The sequence below is a fragment of the Gopherus evgoodei genome, chromosome 2, assembly GCF_007399415.2.
Source record: "Gopherus evgoodei ecotype Sinaloan lineage chromosome 2, rGopEvg1_v1.p, whole genome shotgun sequence".
Taxonomy (NCBI): Eukaryota; Metazoa; Chordata; order Testudines; family Testudinidae; genus Gopherus; species Gopherus evgoodei.
The window spans coordinates 210,007,082-210,030,259 of NC_044323.1; the positions used below are offsets into that span (position 1 = coordinate 210,007,082).

At 42.9% G+C, this 23,178-nt stretch overlaps 1 protein-coding gene across 3 annotated transcripts; it reads right to left on the minus strand.

Moving 5' to 3' along the window:
* Nucleotides 1-8,881: 8,881 nt before the first annotated feature.
* On the minus strand, nucleotides 8,882-21,693 carry LOC115646691 (myosin regulatory light chain 2, smooth muscle minor isoform). Of its 3 annotated transcripts, XM_030552834.1 has the most exons (5): nucleotides 21,526-21,693; nucleotides 20,707-20,896; nucleotides 11,504-11,702; nucleotides 11,094-11,255; nucleotides 8,882-9,394 (listed from the first exon to the last, which is right to left on the minus strand). In XM_030552834.1, the coding sequence occupies exons 3-5, from the start codon at nucleotides 11,685-11,687 to the stop codon at nucleotides 9,222-9,224; spliced, it is 519 nt and encodes a 172-aa protein (XP_030408694.1). In that variant the 5' UTR covers nucleotides 11,688-11,702; nucleotides 20,707-20,896; nucleotides 21,526-21,693; the 3' UTR covers nucleotides 8,882-9,221. The 3 variants fall into 3 exon arrangements, with proteins under 3 accessions (XP_030408694.1, XP_030408693.1, XP_030408695.1); XM_030552833.1 differs by lacking the exon at nucleotides 20,707-20,896 and having other exon boundaries at nucleotides 21,526-21,690; XM_030552835.1 differs by lacking the exons at nucleotides 20,707-20,896; nucleotides 21,526-21,693 and adding an exon at nucleotides 14,189-14,261.
* Nucleotides 21,694-23,178: the final 1,485 nt, after the last annotated feature.

A 23,178-nucleotide genomic window follows, 5' to 3' on the forward strand; every position in this document is an offset into this window, starting at 1 on the left:
TGTTTGGCACATACAGCTGATCTGAAGTGCCACACAGTGCTAGGTTTTGGGTAGCAAGCATTCTCACAATGGCAATGAGCTTTTTCAGAACATTTTGCCATTAAAGAGACTCATGCAATCTTCTCTTGATGCTTTAGTGGCCTTTAACCTTAGTCTCATCTCAAACTCTTTCCACCTATGGAATGCTTTCTGGTGATTTGCTGCCTTCTCATGGCATGTCAGTTTTCTAGCCAGATTTTTCCAGTTCTTTGTTCCTGTAGAACCCAATGTGGCTGGAACATTAAACTGGAAGAGTTTGCAACAAAAACAGTATGCAGCATTCTGAGTTTTTGAGTACATAAGCCATGGGCTCTCCACTTTGTCATCATTGGGGATTTCACGCCAGTTATGTGTTGGATGGAAACTTCTATTTTCATTGTCTTTGGGGAACATGACATTTTTCACTTGCTGTGGCCCATGCAGTACAAGGATGTCCTCAGGCTACTGCTCAAGTGAGTTCACAGTCCTGGATCATCTAGACTTAAGGAACTAAACTCAGCAGCAGCTGTTTCTTGCGCCTCCACCACGCTCTTCTCTGATCTACACTGTTCTTCAGGAATGTGCGTGGTTACATCCATTTGAGATGGAGATATGGATGCTGCAGTAGCTGCCAGGTCATCTGCACTCTGACTAAGTGGAAGATCAGGCATCTCCTCACCACTCACATCCTCACTGGGGCTGGAAGGCTCACTGTGAACCTTTGTCTCTATGTAGCTCAGGAGAGCTCCTTCCTGCTTAGATAGAAAAGCTTCCTTTGCTTGCTTTCTTTTTTCTGAATGCTGCCCCAGACGGGTGTTTTCTTCTTGCATTCATAACTGCTGTTCTGTGCCAGCTATAGTGACTCTGAACATTCAGTTGAAGGGGACTAATAAGCAGGCTGGTGGCAGGGCCTGAGTGAGGGAAAATATCAGTGTCTTAAGGGCCTAACTGGCTCCTACTAGTTCAGTTGACTGACTGTTCTCCTCAGGTGGGTTCAGGAAAGCAGCAGGAAACAGGAAGCTCCCTGAGAAGCTGGTGTTAATCAGTCCAGGCTCCTGGGGTTGCTAGAGAGGGACATAAGAGGCTCCTCCTCCTCTTTCTCCCTGCAGCTCCTGCTGCTTTCTGTTATTCCCTCTCACCTTTTCTTTTGCCTGCCTGTTACGTCTCTTGTGCCCTCCTTCCTCCAGCCCAGCACTCCACCATCTCTGTGCAGCTAGAGCAGAGAGAATAGATATGCACCACCAGCAGACACAATTTTCTACACTTTGGGTCCTAGTGGCGCCGCGCCCCCCCCCCCCCCCCCCCCCAGTCTGGCACCTGAGGCAGCCGCCTCAGTTCGCCTCATGGTAAGGCCAGCCCTGGGTCCAGAGAGAAAGACAGACACTATTCTGGTCCCAAACGAAGTATATCTGCCTGCTGTGTTGCTAGCAAACACCACTTTGCAAGGCCTGGGGGAAAATGGGAACATGAGCTCAACCAGAGCAGCAAATGGCAATGACAGGAATGTGCTAGTACTTGGAACAGAAAAGTGTAACTGATCATCAACAAAACAATAAAAATGACTCTAAATCCTGTCAAATACATTAAATAAAAAACCTGAAAAAATATAGAATAATTAATTATTTTTTCTACTGCGTTTCAGTTATATTAATCTTCAGTGTTATGTATAGGAATAGTAAGTTAAAAAGCATCAGATTGAAATGTGACTTTTAAGTTGACTTCCCCATAATTTCTATCCTTTGATGTTTCTATTTTGTATAATTTATTATAGTGCCAGTTGAGCAGTGACTCCATTTATTGTTTTTCTGCCTCAGTTTTTTGCAATCAAATCTTTTTTTTTGCCTATTACACCTTTTTCATACCAGTATTTAAAGGGAAATATAGATAAAATCTGTGGTTTTAAAAATCTTATAATTTTACAGAAGTAAACAAGTGTAAATTGATAAGGACAGACATAGCTTAAAAGAAGAGATTTAGGCCCTAATCCTGCAAACACTTATGCACATGCTTAACTTTTCTACTATGAACTAAAAGTTAAGCACATGCCCAAATGTTTGCAGGATTAGGGCCTATCCTTGTGTCTGGAATAAGTGTTCATACATATTTGATAGTATATATCCAAACAATAGTTAAGAAAACAAAAATTTGGTTGGAGCCAATAGGACTGAATTTTTTTTTTGTTTAAACAATAAAAAGTAAAAAAATACTGTAGTGTATTCAATTAGATTTTCAGGATAAAGATTAGACTATTTTGTTCAAAATTTATTGTGAAATGGTGCCCCTGAAGCTTTGTTGGTTGGTGGGGCCATTTCAAAATCATTACACCACTTGTGGGGTGATATAGTGTTGACATTACAACACATATACTTCATGAATTATCAGCTCACAAACTGGAAGACATTTCTTACACTTGCTGTTTGTTTACCTAACAATTAATTTGCTTTTGTATTTTTATGTAGTATATTTGTCTTTCTTTCCCACTTAACTGCTCCATTTTTACCATTAGAGAAAGCAAAAGTTGTAAGATAAAAATGGATAACGGTGTCGTGTCTGATTAAGTGTTCCTTTCTGGATTTACCTCACATTAGGTTTCTGGCAACACTAAAAGAAAATGCTGCTGGCCATTTTCAGCCTCCCAAAATGGCACACTGAGTCAGGTGTAAACAAGAATAGCACCATTGATTTCCATGTTGAGAATCTGGCCTGTTAGTCACATTTTCTCCTTTTAATTTATGGTGCTGAACCCAGCCATCTGAAAGCAACCTAGAACTAGTCCTCAGATCTGCAGTAAAACAGATTTCCTCCTCCTTCACCACATACAAAACACAACTACCTCAAAATAATGCTATCATTTCTATGACATGGTAACTTGTTATAGTGTATTACGATGGATTTAATGTTTGTCAAATATTTTAATGTTGTAAGCATGATATGTATGAATATATTAACTCAAGTTCAGAATTAGCAGGAGGAGCAGATGTAGCCTTAAGGAACAAAGACGTTTTGTTCATGTACATAGTCCCAGTAATAATCAGGGAGAAAGAAAAACAGGAAATATTTATCACCAGCATTATTTCTAAACAGAATGCTTTTCAGATTTTTCCATGAAGCTTCACTGTCTTTTTGAATACATTGACCTTCATAGATGTAAAGACTCAGGGTAAATTTGTCATATAAAATAAATCATTGCACTTTTCAATGGGACTTCATGGAGCACTAATATGTCAGTGCAGATTTAAACCTCTACTAAATAAAATGTGTGTGTCAGCTTGCAAAAGACCCAAACCACCTTTCACCAGAAACATAGTTTTCTGCGGAATATGTAGACCATTATATAGGAGCACTATGGGAGAATTCAGAGTAGGTTAAGCTGGTGTTACGTCTTCCAAGTTTTTTAACTCCATACACAACGCTAAACCAAAATTGTCAGTGTTTCAAACTCTGCTTCAGTGATGGAACAAGTTATTTTTTATTTTTGGAAGTGGATTAGTAATGACATCCTCATGACCCCAGGCATCCAACTTCAGCTGTGTAGACATTCCTGGCTAGCTTGTTACAAAAGCATCTGATGGTCTTATATGGTCTCTTCACTGCCTATGCTGATAACCTTGACTTGGGATGGTATTGTGCCCTCTTGCAAGCTGGTCAGTCTCTTTCATTACAGCATGGGTACCAGGCAAACTTTAACTCAGAAGGACAGCATGAGTAGTACAGCGACATCTCTGGAAGTTCCTCCTTAGAGACAAATGTCTTCCTGATGAGATGCTTACAGTTTGTACATACAAAATTTTATGCACACTGTAAGAAAGGGAGGCATAAAAGGCATGAGCAACAAAACCATTGTTTTGCAATGGGCTCCAGAAAATTCAGAGCAGCAGTTTGTCAAAATGCAGGTTGTATGAGAATATTGGCAACCAGGACTTTATAATAAGAAAACCCATGATAGGGAATGGCATCACAGGAATATTCATCATAGCACAAGAGAACTTATAGCATAAGTTGTGCACTTTATGAAGTGGGCAAACATACTAGGTGGTAGTTGGTGTGCTTTTCAGTTTGATATAAAGAACCTTGACAAATATTAATTCTAAGGCAGTGGTTTTCAAAATCTTGGTTAATTGAACGAGAGACATCCACAGGTTCCTTACCTACTTGTTGCCAAATGGAACATATCAGGAGCTAAGGTGTAGAATAAATACAAAATTAAAGAATTAGAGTTAGCTGAAGTTTGGTTAAGGAAATATATGTGTTGTAAAGAAAGGCTACGGGTAGCAAGTAGATGGAAGGCCTTGAAAATATGTTATAAGGCCAGAAGGAATGGAGTAGGGAGGATGTCTGGTTCAAAGGATAATGAATGAGCTAAGGAAATTTTAAAAAGGCCTCTGACTGCTAGCAGTGACTGCAACTGCTTTTAAATAAGAAAAGAACCTCTGCCTTAAAAGGAGCCACAATGGATCTTCCCACCCATGTTATCTTAAAAGTAAAGCCTAAATGAACGCAAACGCAATGAAAAAGGTGTTGGTCACCAAGAAGGAAAAGAGATAAGAAAGGAAGGCCTTGGAGAAAGGAAAGTAGCAAGGATAAGTTGTTTGGGACTGGGTTTCTGCTAAAGCTTGCAGGTTAGCAAAGGGTATAGAGCCATGACTCTGAATGTTCTTTGTGAGCCAACCTGATTATGTTGGAGTACACCAAAATGAGATGGTTTTCCTCACAGGGGCGGCTCTAGATATTTTGCCGCCCCAAACATGGCAGGCAGGCTGCCTTTGGCAGCTTGCCTGCAAGATGTCCCCGGTCCCGCTGATTCGGCAGCATGCCTGTAGGAGGTCCGCTAAAGCCGTGGGACCAGCGGACCCTCCGCAGGCATGCTGCCAAAGGCAATCTGCATGTGCTTGGTGTGCTGGTGCCTGGAGCCGCCCGTTTCCCCAAGTCTGGCCTATTTGTAAGTATACTGATCACATGCTCATGAATATTTTGTTACTGTATTGGGTATAGTGACTGCTTGTTTTTATGTTGTGAGCATGTTTAGCACAATTGTGTAAAATACTGTTTAGCCTTTGGACGTCAAGGAATTCATGGTTAAATTAGTGTGGGGTGATCTCCCATATTAATAATTTATAATATTATTAATTCAAACATAAGGTGTGAGGTCCATTATATGACAAGTTTTGAGACCCACTGTTAAGAAAAACACCCATTATTATATGTGGCAGAGAAAAGTCACATAGAAGAAAACATATCTGGATCTCAACTCACTCAGGGTAAAGCCTCCACATCTACAAACAACAGAAAGCATAATGAAGTCTATATTTTGTGAAGTTATATGCTCTATATATTTATTTACACAGAGTTGCTTAAATGTGAAAGGATGATGCCCTAGCCCAGGTTGTTGTTTTATTATTTAGTTTTAATGTTACCAAGTTATTTTTAAATGCGTTTTCTGCTGTTGTTTCTTTAAGGTCTGGGTGATTGTTTTTCCTAACTGCAACATCTCTGTCAGGGTGTTGTAGGAAAGAATTTATTGCATATTTGGAAAATGGCTTTTCAAAAATGTGGTGCTACTGAGGTCTTACTGATATTCCAGCAGGGTGTACTATAGCAATCACACTGAAGAGCACTGTGACAATTGGAAAACAGCTACTGGGGAGGAAGAGAGAGCTGGGTAGTCTGTAATGGCAACGTTGTTAAAGAACAAAGACTATCCAAGTAGGTAGGAACAACCAAACCAAACCCAAAATGATCAAGAAAAGCAATGAATACGGGCAAACGGCCAGTTACAACTTGGATAAAAATACACTAGGAAATGTAGAAATAACTGGTTTTAATTAAAGCATAGAGGGGGAAAAGACCACCCTACAAAAATTTGAGGCAAATCTACTGAATGTTATTTTAAACTACATATTTTACAAAGAAGAAACAGATCATCTCCAGGAATTATCATGCTAGAAACACCAGCAATATTAGAGAAAGGAATCTCTATATGGTATGTCCACAGCTGCTGTTTCATATATTATTTCACAGTGCCAGGCTCATCTTAAAACATTCCCCCTTTCCCACTTAAGAACCCTTAGCAAGAATAAGGCCTTAGAGGAGTGTAATACCAAAAGGTTAAGGCCATGTCTACATCTAAAATTTTGCAGCGCTGGTAGTTACAGCTGTATTAGTACAGCTGTATAGGGCCAGCGCTGCAGAGTGGCCACACTTACAGCAACCAGCGCTGCAAGTGGTGTTAGATGTGGCCACACTGCAGCGCTGTTGGGCGGCTTCAAGGGGGGGTTCGGGGAACGGGAGAGCAAACCGGGAAAGGAGACCAGCTTCGCCGCGGTTTGCTCTCGCGTTCCCCGAACCCCCCTGCAAACCGCAGGGAAGGAGACCAGCTTGCTTGGGGTTCGGGGAACGAGAGAGCAAACCGGGAAAGGAGACCAGCTTCCCCGCGGTTTGCTCTCGCGTTCCCGGAGCCACCCAGCAAACCGCAGGGAAGGAGACCTGCTTGCTCGGGGAACGGGAGAGCAAACCACGGCGAAGCTGGTCTCCTTTCCCGGTTTGCTCTCGCGTTCCCGGAGCCACCCAGCAAACCGCAGGGAAGGAGACCTGCTTGCTCGGGGCTCCGGGAACTAGAGAGCAAACCGGGAAAGGAGACCCGCTTCGCCGCGGTTTGCTCTCGCGTTCCCGAACCCCCTGCAAACCGCAGGGAAGGAGACCTGCTTGCTCGGGGAACGGGAGAGCAAACCGCGGCGAAGCTGGTCTCCTTTCCCGGTTTGCTCTCTCGTTCCCCGAACCGCCGAGCAAGCGGTTCTCCTTCCCTGCGGTTTGCAGGGTGGCTCCGGGAACGAGAGAGCAAACCGCGGCAAAGCTGGTCTCCTTTCCCGGTTTGCTCTCTCGTTCCCGGAACCCCGAGCAAGCAGGTAAGGAGAACCGCTTGCTCGGCGGTTCGGGGAACGAGAGAGCAAACCGGGAAAGGAGACCAGCTTCGCCGCGGTTTGCTCTCTCGTTCCCGGAACCCCGAGCAAGCAGGTCTCCTTCCCTGCGGTTTGCAGGGTGGCTCCGGGAACGAGAGAGCAAACCGGGAAAGGAAATCAGCTTGATTACCAGAGGCTTCCTCCTTCCACGGAGGTCAAGAAAAGCGCTGGTAAGTGTTTACATTGGATTACCAGCGCTGGTTCACCAGCGCTGGATCCTCTACACCCGAGACAAAACGGGAGTACGGCCAGCGCTGCAAACAGGGAGTTGCAGCGCTGGTGATGCCCTGCAGATGTGTACACCTTCAAAGTTGCAGCGCTGTAACTCCCTCACCAGCGCTGCAACTTTCTGATGTAGACAAGCCCTCAAGTACTTCTGCCCAGAGCTTCTACAAGTAGAAAGAGGGCAGTACTATACTTTGACACTTCACAAGTACCCCACCCTGCCTCAGATATGAGGGGGCCAGAAGTGGAAAGAAAACCTATTGACGCTTTAAGGATTTCACCCATTACAGGCTTGAGGTAGGCAGGCAGAAAGGTGCAGAAGCTGTATTGGCTCCCATGCACACAAGGAGTGGAGTGGTAAAGAGAAGAGACACTAGTCTGCACTGGAAAGAAAAATCTTCTCTTCTGGGAATTAAGAGTAGAAGCAGATTTTTTAGGCCTTGCTGTGAGTATCATGTGTATCCCTTTTTAGGGAATGGAAAGGAATTTTTCCCTCTGCGCCAGGTAGGTGGCCTTTTTCAGCTTCACTAGAGCTGTCCCATGAGCCAGTGGATAGATTGGGTTGTAAAAATATTTTATTACAACTTGGCAGGTGACCAGTGCATGTAATCATTCAATAGGGAGTCCGATTCCCAGATAAATCAGAATTAGAAGTGGATTAGGAGAACGACCACATTTCCTATAGGAACTGAGGAAGGGTGCTGGGGTTCCTAATGTCTGACATCAAGGAGTCAACCCCCTCTCCCCAACCCTCATACGAGGGGAGTGCAATGGGGTTCCACAAACAGTCCTGGGACTAGGTTAATGTAGGACTGACAGCAGATTGTAATCCATTCAAACTAGTAGTTAAGGAAAGATGACCTACAAGAACTGCAAGGAGGTGGGGGCTGTGCACACGCAAGAAATGATAGTTCATCATCTATTTGCACCCTACTTTTTAGAACATGACAGCAGCACATGTACTTAACTGATAAAGTTATCACACAAGGAAGACCCTTATTAACATCAGCACGATTGTTTAAGAAAAAGTGAGTTCTGCTCATGCTGCAGTTGCACATGAAATCAAGGGGCCTGTATAGCAACAATATATCATTTTTAAAATGCAGTCATTCAGTAGTGGTAGTGCAGACACCTCAGTCTAGAACAAGTTATTGGTGGGGAGGGGACATAAGTAGGCACAATGGAAATATAAACATGTCTCCTCTTACTTGAAACATCAGCATCATACTTGTCTTATCTACTGTATTCCTGTTCTCCAAGTTACAATTTTCCAAATGCTCTCACTCTTCAAGTAAAGAAAAATAAATAAGGGCTAATCAGCATGCACACACAAAAATCATGAAAGCGGTTTACATCCGCAGCACAATTCAGGGAGGAAAAGTGGTTGCTGTTCAACTGCAAGTCGTCTCCACTCATTCTGTTTATGCCTACATTAAACACTAGCCAGACTGCCCTTCAGAGACTCAAGTTATTAGTTGTGAGTGTTAAAATGTAGGTACCAGTACTTTTCACAATATTATAAAATTGAGTATCACTGCCTCACTTAAGGATAAAGAAACAGTACTTGATGCAAACATTTTATAAACTTACTGTAACATCTTGAGTCTTATCCAGGTATCAAGAGTAGGTACAGATGCTTTTAAAAATGAAGACATTTAGTAACAAGAAAATGTCACTTCACAAAACAGTTTGAGGTATTTTATTTATATAGCAATCTTTATTTCAAAAGGACATTTTTATTACAAAAATGTAAAAATCCAGCTAAACCAGAAACATTGAGACTTTTTTCCTGGGCCTTCAAATTCATTGATCTTTGTCCCCAGATTCTTTTCACTACAGTATCCCCCTCATCCAGCTTGATTACACAGGTGCAAGTGTGCCAGAATGGCCTGGAATAGATAAATATACTGAGAAAGGCAAAAGCCGTAAAAGCTAGATGCATGCAACAGGTTCTATCAGGAAAAAACCCTCAAAAATAAACAAGTGAAAACTAGAGCTAGCTGCAGGTGTCTGAAACTTTGCTCAATCATCCTTGTCTTTTGCTCCGTGTTTAAGAATGCGTGTGAATTCAATGTAATTGAAATTTCCCTTTTTGTCAATTGGTGCCTCTCTGTACAGCTCATCTACTTCTTCATCTGTAAATCTGTCTCCCATTGTTGTCAGCAGCTCTCTCAGATAATCTTCTTGAATGAACCCTGGAATATAATGTGCACAGTGAATCAGGATAAACCAAAAAAGTTTTCTTACTGGATCTTCAAATAGAAAGAATTTCTAGTTTGGAGTTAAGTAATCACATTATATAAATAAAGCACCACACACGTATTGCTTAAGAGAGAGACAGAATAAATATTTACAAGCCCATTTAAGCATTAACTCCAGGGAGAAGGAAGACAATTGTGAATGTAAGACTGCAGGAGGCCAATGTTAAATACTGTAGCTGCATTTAACAACAGGGCTGGATTATTTTAATTGCAGAAAAAATAGCATGTTTAATTATGCAAGCTAAGATTATATCCAAGTCTCATACTTCAGAGTCAAGCTGGAGCGCTACAACAGGATTATGACAGCCTCTACACCTTCCAACTCCCCGTGACACTTAAGGTAATGGCCACCATAAGACTTGGATGAATGGCCTGATTTGGTATGTTCTGCATGACAACCTCAGCTTTTTCCCCCCCACACATAATACTCCCAGAACTTCAATGGCAAGAAGTGAACTCAAGTTGCATCAAAACAGTTTGTCTGGAAAGACGCAAGTTTATATTTTGGTTGAAACAAACAGATTTAAGACAGTCTTAAGAAAAAACACATTTCTAGATGGATGTTTGTTTTAACTGATTGTATTCACTTGTCTTAAACATTTTCTACTTAAAACTGTTGAGCATACGATCCCACTCATATTAGCTGAATCTAGCCTAACTTAAATGTCAAGGCCAATGATGAAGAAATCTGAATATTTCAGATATAGTTGTATGTTAGTATCAATTCAATGCCAAATTCTAAGCCAGAGGTTCCCAAACTGACACAGCATGGAAATACAGCATCATAAAGCTTGTGTTTGAGCAGCCTCCCATAACACGTGAGCCATCTCTCCCACTCCTATTGGTGATCAAACATTGCTATGGCAACAACTTTTTCTTACATAAATTAGATATTTTACACATTTTAGTTTTCTTTTAAATACAGTTTAACACGAGGAAAGGAGGAGCCAGCAAGTGTTTGGAGTCAACTCTACCGACCACCAGCAAGTCTTTTGCAGGCAACTGGTGTTCCATTAACCCATTAAAAACTACTGTTCTAAGCTTTTTAAAGTTATAGGAAATTTAAGATATCTTTCAATATTTTGGGTTCTGATAGATGAATTTTAAGCAACTGTATAGGTTTAACAGTCTAAGCCCAATATTTCACCATTTCTGATGCAGAGATGAAAAATTACATTAAATGTTTAATCTTGCAAAATAAAAAAATAAGTAATGATCATCAGTAAATTGTATACTGGGTATATTCATGACTTGAAGGGTGTAAATTCTAGAGTGCACAACACACTGAAGCACGAACTGGTTCATAATGGATCTGCTGATGTGCACTAGGGAACTTTTAGTGCACATTAACGTGAAGTCCAGCAGTACTACATTAAATGTGCACAAATGGAGCTTTACTGCACACCAGTAGAGTTCACATGGGACAGTTAATGCACAAAGGGGTGTGCATTGGGATTTACATGCCCGCAGACATGCACTAAGGCACCATGTAGACAAGTTTTTAGAAGCCCATAATAACCTCAAATGATCTACTTAAATTCATTATATATTTACAGTCATGGCTGAATAAAAGAAATCCTTTTAATGAAGATTCAAAAGCAGATAACCCAGCATTGATATTTCACTTACTTACCTGTTGCTTCTTCATCAAAGCAAGCAAAAGCATTTCTGATTACATCTTCTGGATCTGTGCCATTTAGTTTTTCTCCGAACATTGTAAGGAACATAGTGAAGTTTATGGGGCCTGGAGCTTCATTCATCATAGCATCCAGGTATTCATCAGTTGGATTCTTTCCTACAATTAAAGTATTCATATTTTCGATAGTCATCATAATGTGTTTATTCATCCACCCAATTTTATTTGTCAATTTTAAACAGAATAAAACACCTTTCATAAAGCAGCTCAAAAATGTATAAAAAGTTAACAGCTATGCTATTATGATGATTGCAATAGGCACATATAGCCATTTTATAATGCTCACTTAATATAATGATGGGGCCACAAGTATCAGATAAATAGATAGCTGGAGAAATAAACATTACCAAGAGAAGCGAGCATATCATGCAGGTCTTCTTTGTCAATGAAGCCATCTCTGTTCTGATCAATCATGTTAAAGGCCTCTTTGAATTCTTGAATCTGTGACTGATCGAACATTGCAAACACATTGGAGGTTGCGCGCTGAGGGCGCTTCTTAGTGGTCTTGGTCTTTGCCCTTTTGCTAGACATGATGGCTGTTGGATTCTAGGGGAGAAAAACAGTGACTAAAGTGTAGGAAATTAAATTTAAACAACAGATGTCTAAGAATTAGAGTTGTGTATTAAAATACATCACTGTTCATTGAAAAAAGTTTGAATTCTGAATAATGTGCAAAGGTACATAGATCCACAAATTTACCATCCACCTTTTGTTGTATTTTCTTTTATTAGAAGCTTAACTGCGATGATATGTACTGGCCCTTGGGGGTTCAGAGGAAAACCCTTCTGGGCTGACAGTAGACTGCATCAAGCTGGTCCTTGAAAAGAAGCCCCAGTATCTATGTCCCGGTAGTTCAGCATATTATTCAAGCCTTGAGGGGTTAAACAGATTGGTATATTTGGCAGGTGGGGGGCCTTGCTAACCTGACAGTTAGAATAATAGTCTGCTTACTTTGCCTGAGTGGGGCCAAGGAGCTCACAAGTAAGCCCAAATATCTGGAAAAGGTGATTCTCATTTTTGTTATATTAGTCGAAGAACATAAAAGGCTCCTATGCAATCTGACACCAGAGATAGAGTCTTACGTTTTTGTTCGGTTTAGGCAGCTGAGAACAAAAACACAGCATCCTAGGCAAGTTGTGTGTGTGTTAAAGTCCTTTCTGCATCATTAAGCAGAGGGTCTGGTGCAGGGGTAGGCAACCTATTATATGCGTGCCGAAGGCGGCACACGAGCTGATTTTCAGTGGCACTCACACTGCCCGGGTCCTGGCCACCACTCCGGGGGGCTCTGCATTTTAATTTAATTTTAAATGAAGCTTCTTAAATATTTTAAAAACCTTATTTACTTTACATACAAGAATAGTTTAGTTATATATTATAGACTTATAGAAAGAGACCTTCTAAAAACTTTAAAATGTATTACTGGCACACAAAACCTTAAATTAGAGTGAATAAATGAAGACTCGGCACACCACTTCTGAAAGGTTGCTGCCCCCTGGTCTGGTGTATGTTGAGTGTAGGGGGAGAGTCTGGGCTTAGTTACAAAACAAACAATGCACTGCAGTTTTGTTAGGTAACCAAGAAGCCTGAACTAATACAGCATATCAATAGGTGCATTCTAAACTATGAAATTGCTTTTCAATATGCACTAGAGATTGTGTCCCTTTAATGAAGTAGTGTAGTACCTGAAACTACCTAAGCCTATGTGGTTTTACAATACGCTTTTTCTTTTTTTTTAAAAAAAGGAAGTCAACAATATTGCAAGTATGAAATGGGAAACTGATAAAATTTGGGGGGGGGAGAGACAGTGAAATTGACTACACAAAGTATTTTCAAATGTGCAAGTAAACTAACACTAAGTAAAATAATTCAGACAGAAGTGAAGCTTTCAAGTTTATGGTATCCATTCAATTGTGATTATTTAAATATTTACTTTTTAAGCCAGTTTAATGATAATACTGGAACTGATCCACTAGCTTGAAATACTAAGGCCTCAGTTCTACAACTGGATCTGCATGGATGGACCTTTGAGCCCATAGGGTATATCCTGTTGATTTCAGGCCTGCTCATGCAGCTCTGTCTGAAGAATCAGGGCCTTACTGTTTAGTTAAAATATAAGAATTGTTGGCAGAGAAGATTAAATATTTAAAGAGACATTTGTCAAATTAAAAAAAAATTACACTTAGTTATTACACCTAACTCTATAACAGAGTAACAATGCTTTTCCAGATTATTTACTTTGGGCATCGGACTGACTATAAAAAGAGTGCTAGCTATTTCCCTATTTACCCCGATGTAGTTAGTTTCATCCTTCACATAGCAATACGGTAGAGAAACGTTTTGGCAACAAAACCACTGTAAAGCCACAAAAATTGGCAGCTCTACTCTTGAGTAGATGTACCCTAAAACTATTTTTAACTCCACTCATGTAAAAAAAATTTCAAGCTGATCGTGTCCCATTAATCTATATTACTGTCCATATCAACCCAGATTTGGATTTAATAATTCTATCTCAAAAGTGAACTACAAGGTGCCAACTTAGTGTCCCACAGAATACTGCATCATACCCAGACTGGGTTTTGTTATATGCCATAAATTTCTTTGCTCTTTGATTATGAGCTTCAGCCTGAACACCTAAAGTTAAGTGTCCAAAAAGCCATTACCACCAGCCTATGTTTACTTGCAACATCCCGGTTTGGCTAATTTACATTATCATCAAATGTTGATCTTTAAAACAAGCTACTTCTAAAAGTTAATTGCACCTCTGAAAAGAGCTGATCAATGAGTCACAGAAAAAAATAGTCTCTCAGTGACTCCTTAAATAGATTGCTTGTAAAGTGACCTTGGAGAAGTCAGTCTATCCAAAATAAAAGGCAATTAAAGGAAGGGCACAATTTTAGTTCATTTTAAAAGTGAACTGAAGTTAACTAAATACAACTAAGTAACTGCCATTGGCAAGCATTCAGAATTAAAGTACGTAATTAACCACCAAGTTAAATCTAAAAGATTATAACTTTGTCAAGTAAGTATTTTACCTTGCTTTATAGCCAAGAGAGCGAGTGAGTGCTTTACCAAGCCTCCAGATGGAAAAGAGAGGCCACTGCATAGGTTATAATCTTCCCAGTATATCTACAAATAGCATTACTGATTTCATCTGCTGATTAATTCTCCACTTTTAAAACTTGCGTTCCATATACAACATTCTTCTGACATACAAAAAACAAACCGCTATGCCCTGAACTAAAAATAACCAACAAAACTCAACTGCAAGTCACCCAGCAACGCTCTTCATTATACAGTCACAAAACAATCTCCCTAAAACAAGTGTTCAGAGTACAATAAAAACAAAATTTTAGATTGAATGTCAGGAAATCCATTTTATTTCTGAAGTAACAGTTCACTACAAACCATTAAGCTAATAAGCTAACAATCTGCTTTTGAGACACAAGAGAAAGACTTAAAATTTTAAATTGGATACACTTCAGATTATAAGGATGTTATTGGCTTGCTACCTGAATCTCTACTCTTGATTCACTGCTACCCAGAACAAGGTCATGCTGCCCTCAAAACTGGTTAGAATGACAATCCCCTTAATTATCTGAAGTTCTTCAATATGCTCTGATAATTGAGACTATACGGTAAGGAAAAGGGCCATGCAAATCAAACATACAGAAGTGACTCCTTGCCAATTTCTCTCTTACAAGTCTATTATTTTGTGCATGTAGAAAAAACAGATTACTGCAGAGATTAGATGTAAATCCATGGAGGAAAAAAAACCACCACCCATAAATATAGTTCAATTTGGAAACATTTTACTTCGCAATCTTCTATATGTTAAGGGGTAGAGGGAGAGGAGCAGATTCAGCGAGAGTGAGGCACCAGGAAATTTGCTACAGGAGATTTAGAGGTGATAGTGGACAGTGCATTCAACATGAATTTGCAGTCACATATGGCAGTGGTTCTCAAAGTTTTCTTTTTCCCCGCAGATCACTTGAAAATTGCTGAGGGTCTCAGCAGATCACTTAAAGATCTTTCTAAATGTTGTTTATACTGTTAGCTAACTACTGAAAAGTGCTTTGGATAAAAATGCTATATAAAAAACACTTTGTTCTACAAATAAAAGCACACAATTCATATTTTAGTATCACAGTATCACCTTTCTAATTCAATGGATGTCCCCTTTCTCCCCTGCTGCAGCAGCTCGTGAGTTGGGGCTGGGAAGGAGGGGCGGGGGTCTTTCCCCAGCAGCCGCCGCCCTGAAGCTGGGGAAAGTCACCTCTTTCTCTGTCTGAGGCAGCCCTGCACATCCCCAATTTCCCCCCCCCCCTTCTCAGCCCACTGCCCCCTCCCACCTACTCCCTATTCTCCCCAAGGCCACTACCTCAGCTTACATGCATCTTCTCCAGGGTACAGGCACCTAACTAGTGGAGCCATGCAAGCGTGGCTCCGCTAATTAGGTGGGTGGCCCTTCATTCTCTTGCGTGCTGCTGCCCAGGCGGCACCTTACAGGAAACTATCCGCAGACCACCTGAACAGAGCTCGCGGACCACAATTTGAGAACTGCTGACATATGGTATTAAAAAGGCAGGAGCAATTTGGACTGCATAGAGAGAAATATTAAGTTTCACAAGGTAATAGCCCATCTATACAATTCTGGTGTAGCCATGTCTAGAATAGTGTTCAGTTCTAGGCACCGCTTTACTAGAAAGATATCAACACACTGGAGGATATTCAGGGAAAAGTAACAAAAAAAAGTGTTTTAGGAGGCTGGAGGGATTAATTTATGAGAGTCTGAAGTGTTAGACAAGTATAGCTCAGGTTTCAGAGTGGCTCAGGGTCAGCAAAGAGGACACAGGATGGGTGAAATCCCAATTCCACTGAACTCAATGGCAAGACACCCACTGACTTCAACGGGGTCAGGTCTTCAGATTCAGTTTCATAGAGGGAAGTACACTTAGTAACTAAAATAGGTTAAGTTTAGGTTGAAAATGAGGGAGGGCTTCTACAAACAAGTTGGAATACTGGACGCTGAACAGAACAAAATATAACAAAAAGAATCTTTGGCAGAACATAGATTAGAAACATTTAGTAAATTTTTCACCTAGGTAAGTTTCTAAACTGATTAGAGCAAGAGCATCAACAGTTGCCTTCCCCAGTGCACACTTACTTTGTCCATTGCCTCTCAAGCCCTCACTTGTCCTGAAGAGATATGCAATGTTATTGTAGGGCAAGAATCATTTCCACCCAATATTCTTGATCGCTGGTAGACTGTAAATACCAGCCTAAATGCTCATCTACTAAATTCCCAAACTGGTCATTTGTGATTATCTATTGTTTAAAACAGAGAAGTCCCAAAAGATTTTATTACTTGGAGTGAGATTATGTAAGAGTTGTGACCAAGAAATGATGCTTTAAGAGTATCAAAAGAATTCTAGTTGCTATACAATATCATAAATTTCTGTACTGCAGTAGCTCCTAAAAGCCCAAGCCCCATTGTGCTGGGGACTATAGAAATAGAAAAAGATGACTGTCCCAGCCCTGAAGATCTCACAATCCAATATTTTCATCAGATCTTACAAAAGCCACCCTCCTTAGATTCATAACTATATCCTGGTTTTGATTTTACTATTTCCAAAGGGAAGGAAAATATGTAAGTGCAAAAATAAATGCAGTATTGCCATAAAACTAAACTGGATTTAGCCTGTTCCTAAACATGAAGCTCTGAATGGTCTAGATCTTGTTTATTTTGGGAACCATTTAGGAACTTTTTAGAAGGACTTAACCCAAGCCTGCACAACATACAGCCCGCATGGGCTCACTGTGCAGCCCACAGAGGGGTGAGTAGGCAAGCTAATGGCCATCTGGCTGACCGGCAGGCTGGTGAAGCGGCCAGTGGCAGGCTGGAGAGTAAGGGTGAGCCAGCGGCAGGAGGCGGGGTGAGTAGCAGAAGGTAAGAAGCCAGGCAAGTGAGCTGGTGGCAGGGGAGAGGGGCTGAGGAGGCGAGCGGACGAGCAGTGGCAGCGGGGGAGGGAGGCTGAGGAGGCGAGCAGGCAGGCAGTGGCAGGGGGCTGAGGTGAGCTGGTGGGCAGTGGCAGGGGGCAAGTGAGCCAGCAGCAGGGGAGGAGGGCCAGAGGAGACGAGCGGGTGGGCAGTGGGAGGCAACTGAGAGAGGAAAATGGCAGAATGCCCCCAACAGTACCAAATGTTCAAGTAACTGTCCCAGGGTGGTAAAGAAAACTGGGTCATTAAGGCTTGACAGTCTCTGGGGGGTGGAAAATCACTGCTAATCCCAGGACCAGACAGGCTGCTGTGTTTGGATCAGGGGTTCTTCAACTTTTTCATAGTGTGGAAAACTGGTCAAGACAGGGACTGCCTCATGGGTTCATGTGCCTGTCGTCACTGCAGCAACTGCTTCCGTGGAAAAGCCACCTTAGGAGGACATTTAAACGTATATTTAGCTTCTTTATCTTGCAGTCAGAAGAAGCTGGCCCCACGTGCACACACCCAGCTCTATGGACTCAATCCCACCACACTTTGGGAACCTGTGCAGCCAAGTCTGTCCCCAGCAGTGCAAAGGCAAAGTGAGGACAGGATTAAACCAAATGTCCATCCACACGTTAGAGAAGAGAGAACTATGACATATTGCACATAAATCCAAACCACTTCGTTAGCTGAAGAGTTAAGCTGTAAATTTTAGAGGAGCCCAGTTAAAAGCCCATCAACAAATCTCATTTACAAATACTCAACAGCTTCCCTAAAAACCCACAGGCAGGACAGTCTAGAAACGAACAGTTCAGGGATCCAACCCCACAGCTATATCATTCTTCCCTGTTCTTCACCATCTCGCCTGCCCTGCCCCCAAGAATCCTAGCCACATCCCACCCTATCCAGGCCCCTACCTCTTCCTCTGCAGAGCAGCCCTTGCCACAGAGCCAAGACTCAGCAGAAGGGCAGTTTAAATAATTTACAGAGTCAATGTTATCAATATAACACAGGTCTTTGTGATCCCCCAGCAACACCCAGAGGCCCCCATCCAACTCAGCCAGACACCTGGTGTTTGGGGCCAAGCCATTTTGAGGATAGGAAGTTAAGAAAATGTTCAGAAAGGGAATGATGGATATTTCTGAAATACCTGAATTACCAAACCTCCCAGACAAATCCTACCTGGCCTAGGAGAGCTCAGGGGATCTGGTAATTTTTTGGAAAAAAGTTACATGGAAGTTAAAAATGGATCTTAGTTGTAAGTTAGGATCAGTCTGAACTATGGAGTGGCTACCACTGGCCCATTACATCTGGGTGAGCATCTCTGTAGCAGCACTGGGCCTGATCTGGTCTGGCTCCCATTCCCTCTCCAAGGGTTGCAGCTGTCTGGAGGTGCCTGCCTTCCACACCTTCCTCATTCACTCAACAGGGCAATTGTTTACAAAGGGGGGGGGGGGGAAGAAGAGAACTTATTCTACTTCTAGCAAAAAGTCATTTTTCTTTTACCTTAATTATACTACCTTAGGGGCCTGCTATGACATATTACCAAGGTTCAATACCACTGTTTCAGCAGGGCAGCACTGGGGAAGGAGGGTTTGTTTCCGCAGGGCAGGGGGCACTGGGTTTTGGCCCTCAGCTGTCTTCTTTGGAGTAATATTGCCCTCACTGCTTTACGAGTTGTGCAGGCCTCACTTAACCTATAGTAGTAATTTCTCTGAGAGTTTCTTGGCCTTCACACAAGATGACATTTATTTAGGTAGACTTTTGCAAAAAATTCTGAAAGCTGGTGCAGATAAATCTAAAAGATAGCAAGTGCAGCAATTGTACTAAAGCTATGGTGATCATTTAACCATACTATGTGGTTAATAGAAAAAAAACTATAAAAATCATCTATATAGTGATATTCCAGGGTTGTCAATTGTCTGTCTGTATGTCACTCTGAAGTCTACAATGTCTGCTGAGTCAGTGTGAAGGGATGGAAACAGCTACAAGCATGGTTGAGAGCTCACCAGGTTAAATCATCACTGGGATTCATGGTGTTACCAATTTTTAAGTTCTCTGCCATTTTGACTGTGTGGTGTACAGATGCAGTAGGGGAGGTGTCCATCAGTCCAGATTGTGATATCAGAGGTAACAGCCAATCACCACCATTACTTTTCAGCTAATTTGCATGCAATAACTTAATTAGTTGTACAAGGGAGAGTGCACAGATGGGATTTACTTGGCCCAGCTGCCAGACCTGTGAAACAACATAGGCTTTCAACTACTAGAATATAAATAATTAGAGGAGGACAGTAAAACTTCTTACTCCTCCACATCAGAGGGGAAAAAACGTAAAACCTAGTGACTAAATAGTTTAGGAGACTGGTAATAAGCTTTTCATTTCTATAGTACTGCTATGAATCAAGGAGTAACCAATGATTGGGTAGTGACCAAAAGTTACTGCCTTCTGTTAGCTATCTGACAACATGGGAGGTGCTAAAAAAACATTTTGGTGATATGCATTCCCATCACAAGGAAACTTACCAGTCACAACTGGAAACATGGATAGCAGTCTCCACATGAAGGTCAAGGACTGAATGCTATGTTTTAATATGTTCATCACCCTAGTATTTGGGAACACTACTAAATTAAGATATTATCCTCTTCTATTACTTTCTCAGTGATCAACTTCCAAAACAGCCCTGTTGTTGTGGCCTTGTTCGCTGAACTCTTACTCATGTGGGTATTCACAATGATCTCAGTTTATTTTACTTCAAAAATTTAAAGAGGATGTTTGTCACATTTTATTTATTTTGTATAGCCTCCAGTATGTTTAAGAATGGCTCATTAAAAATGTGGAGTGAATGGGAATAGGATCTGACTCAATTTCCTAGATCAACATAGAGGGTCACAGATTGATTATCTGAGCATACATTGGTCTAAAAATTAAGAAACCAGTTAAAATATTTTAGAGCAGAACCAAGTGATTTAGCCTCTCAGTGACTCAGTGCCCGGTTTGGATGGTAATAGTAAATAGATAACAGTAACTTTCTGCCTCACAGCAGTGCTGTGAGGATAAATAGATTAAAGATTGTGAAGCACAGATGGGGGCCATATAAATGCCTCAGCTCAAGCTAATACCTAGACCCTTTGTGTGTTACCTATTCAGAAACATAACATCACTCCTCTTCTAAACTTATTTAGCTCTTCTGATTGACAATGTGGCTGTACACATGCTAGAAAATGGAAGTCACAATTATATCATTATACTGGAACTTTTCTTTAACATGAATCACAACCAAAGGATGCACTGCTAAAATATGACCTACAGAAGAATAAATTAATGTATGTGCTCTTAATCTGAGCACACATCCCTCATTTTCACCATTAGCTATTTTGTCAACTACTCTGGCTACCTTTATACATTTTCCATTTATGAAAAACACAGAATGTCAGCCTTTCAATATCATAGGAGAATCATCATCCAGGCACAAAGTCTATTCACTCACTGAGTCCCATGATAACTGAAGTGAGAAAAACTACTTTACTAAGTTTTTGGAAAAGAAAACAAAAAGAGAATAAGACTCACCCCAAACAAGTTTTGGAAGGTTGATGTATTAAGGCAGCTTATGTAGTAACGTTTAGCTGTCTGCACCTCTCTCCACCCGAGCTATTTCATGAGTTTCCAAACTGTATAAATTTCTTATACTGAGAAGTCCAAAGGTAGCCGGGGTCACGTGATACCAGGGACAAGGTAAAATCTAACCTGTTCGCAGAGGCTGCGGAGCACAAGTTTATAATTTCTCAGCCACCAAACACAGTGCGAGCGACTGGAGAGTTCAGCATTACACCAGCTGGGGGTGGCTCCCTGCCATGGCTTTCTGCAGCCGTTTCCTGCCAGTGCCTTTCTCTGGGCGCTGCCCAGCTCAGACTCCTACCGGGGCTCCGCTTCCCCCCAGCGCGCCAGCTCGGCCAAAGGCAGCGACCCTGAGCCGCGCCGAGAGCCCCAGGCGCAGTCCCAGCCCAAGGTGCCGCTGGAAAGGCTCTCGTGAAACCTGCCCCAGCTCAGAACCGCCCGGGACAGATCGCACCGGCCCGTCAGTGGCGCGGCCCTTCCCATCCACGCCCAGCGGGCGGGGCGGCCCCGGCAGCCTCCTCCTCACCCAACAGGGGCCGCTGAGCCCGGCGGCGACCCACCCAGCAGCCCCCACCTGGCACGGGGCAGCGACTCTGCCCCCTCCCCGCTACCCCACCGCGCGGCAGCCGGACCCAGCCCTGCCCCTCGCTCACAACCCGCTGCCGGCCAGCGCCCACAGAGGCGGCCGGACAGGGGCCGGCCTCCCGCCCGCCCAGCGCGAGCTCTGAACGCTGGACCCAGGAGACCCCGGCCCGCAAGACGTGGCCTCACCTGGCGGCTGCAGCGGAGACTCCAGCCGGGACGGGACTGGTAGAAAGCGGCGGCTGCTCCAGCTGCCTCGACACTTCCGGAGAGCGCGATCAAGACCGAACCACCGCCCGGCCAGCGGGGGGGGAGAGGGGACACGGGCTACACCACTGGCGGGGAGAACGCGTCAGTCAGGCCCAGGGCGCTGCCGCAGCGCATATGCCAGGGAGGAGAGTGCGGTTGCTCCGCATTGAGCCTGGTGCTCACGACCCCCGCCCGAGAGAGTTGGTTCGGTCGGCACCTCCCCCCCATGATGTGATGGTGGAGTCCTGTGCGTTCACCGCATTCCACCGTGCGGGCGGGGCAGGGGAGAGGGAGCTTCTGATGCCCTTGTAAGGGAATCGCAGGGCGTTTCCTGTTTGTCGCTGTTACAACACAGGCTTGGTTCGAGTCCCGGGTTAGGCGGAAGCGTCCGCAGCCCGAGTTGGAGAGAGGCGCTGAGGCCCGCCCCGCCCGCTAGAGAAACATACAACGGGCCGGGGCGCTCGCGCAATATGCGGCCATCCAGGGAGGTGGCTCCTCCTGCGGCTCTTCGCGGAATTGTCGTGGCCACGCAATGCGCGAGCCCGAACTCCCGTTTCTAAGCCGCCCGAGTCGCAAGTGGCACCGAACCGCAGTGTCCCCGGATCCTAGCTACGAGGGCCCACTCTCCCAACTGTCACCAACCACACAGTGTCCCGGAATCCCAGCTACCATGGAACCTCCCCACACCTGTCACCCAACCACAGAGTGTCCCAGTATCCCAGGTGCCAGGGACTCCCCTGGCTGTCACCCAACTGCTCAGTGTCCCATGATCCCAACTGCCTGAGACCCCCAAACTGCACTGATCCCCATCTGCCGTTGGTAACTGGCTGAGGGACACAACTGTCATGCACAGCTCAGTATTTTCTTGGAGTCTCGCTCATAGTTTCATTAATTTGTTTCACTCACGCTGCTTCTCCACCTTATTCTGGGGTTCTTTCTGCGAATGTGTCACCAAGGCATTCTTACGAGCATATACACTGGTAGGAAATTAATTTCATAGAGTGTGTCCATGGAATTTAACATTTTCATGCACAAAGTATTCACACCAGAAGTGTCTGGAGCAGACTCAACACCACGTGACTTGCCTGATCACTCAAACTAATCAATAGTGATTGAGTGTCAATCCACAGAGTGAAAACCATTTCACCAAGTTGAAATTTTTCATTTCTGATTACGTACATCACAGTAGTGCCTGGATGCACCAGTCCAGCTTGAGGCCCCATTGGATTAGGCATTGTTCATGCTTGCAGTAAAGGGCTTGTCTACATGGGTAGTTATAGGAGTATACAGACAGTAAAGTGTGAATTTAAACCAGTAGTTATGCTAGTGTAGCTCTCTGTGTGGGCATGTTATTCTGATATGAGTGCCTTTTACTGATTTAGGTTAGGTGGCTTTGAAAACAAATTAAGATAAACCAGAAAAAGCCACTTATACTAGACCAGGGGTAGGCAACCTAAGGTACATGTGCCAAAGGCGGCACTCGAGCTGATTTTCAGTGGCACTTACACTGCTCAGGTCCTGGCCACCAGTCCAGGGGGCTCTGCATTTTAATTTAATTTTAAATAAAGCTTCTTAAACATTTAAAAAACCTTA

Coding starts and splice junctions, on each gene's coding strand:
- LOC115646691 (XM_030552834.1), bottom strand. CDS start 11,687: ATGTCTAGCAAAAGGGCAAAGACCAAGACCACTAAGAAGCGCCCTCAG. Junction 11,256..11,503: donor TGATATGCTCGCTTCTCTTG/GTAATGTTTATT, acceptor CTTTAATTGTAG/GAAAGAATCCAACTGATGAA. Junction 9,395..11,093: donor CTTTGATGAAGAAGCAACAG/GTAAGTAAGTGA, acceptor ATTATATTCCAG/GGTTCATTCAAGAAGATTAT.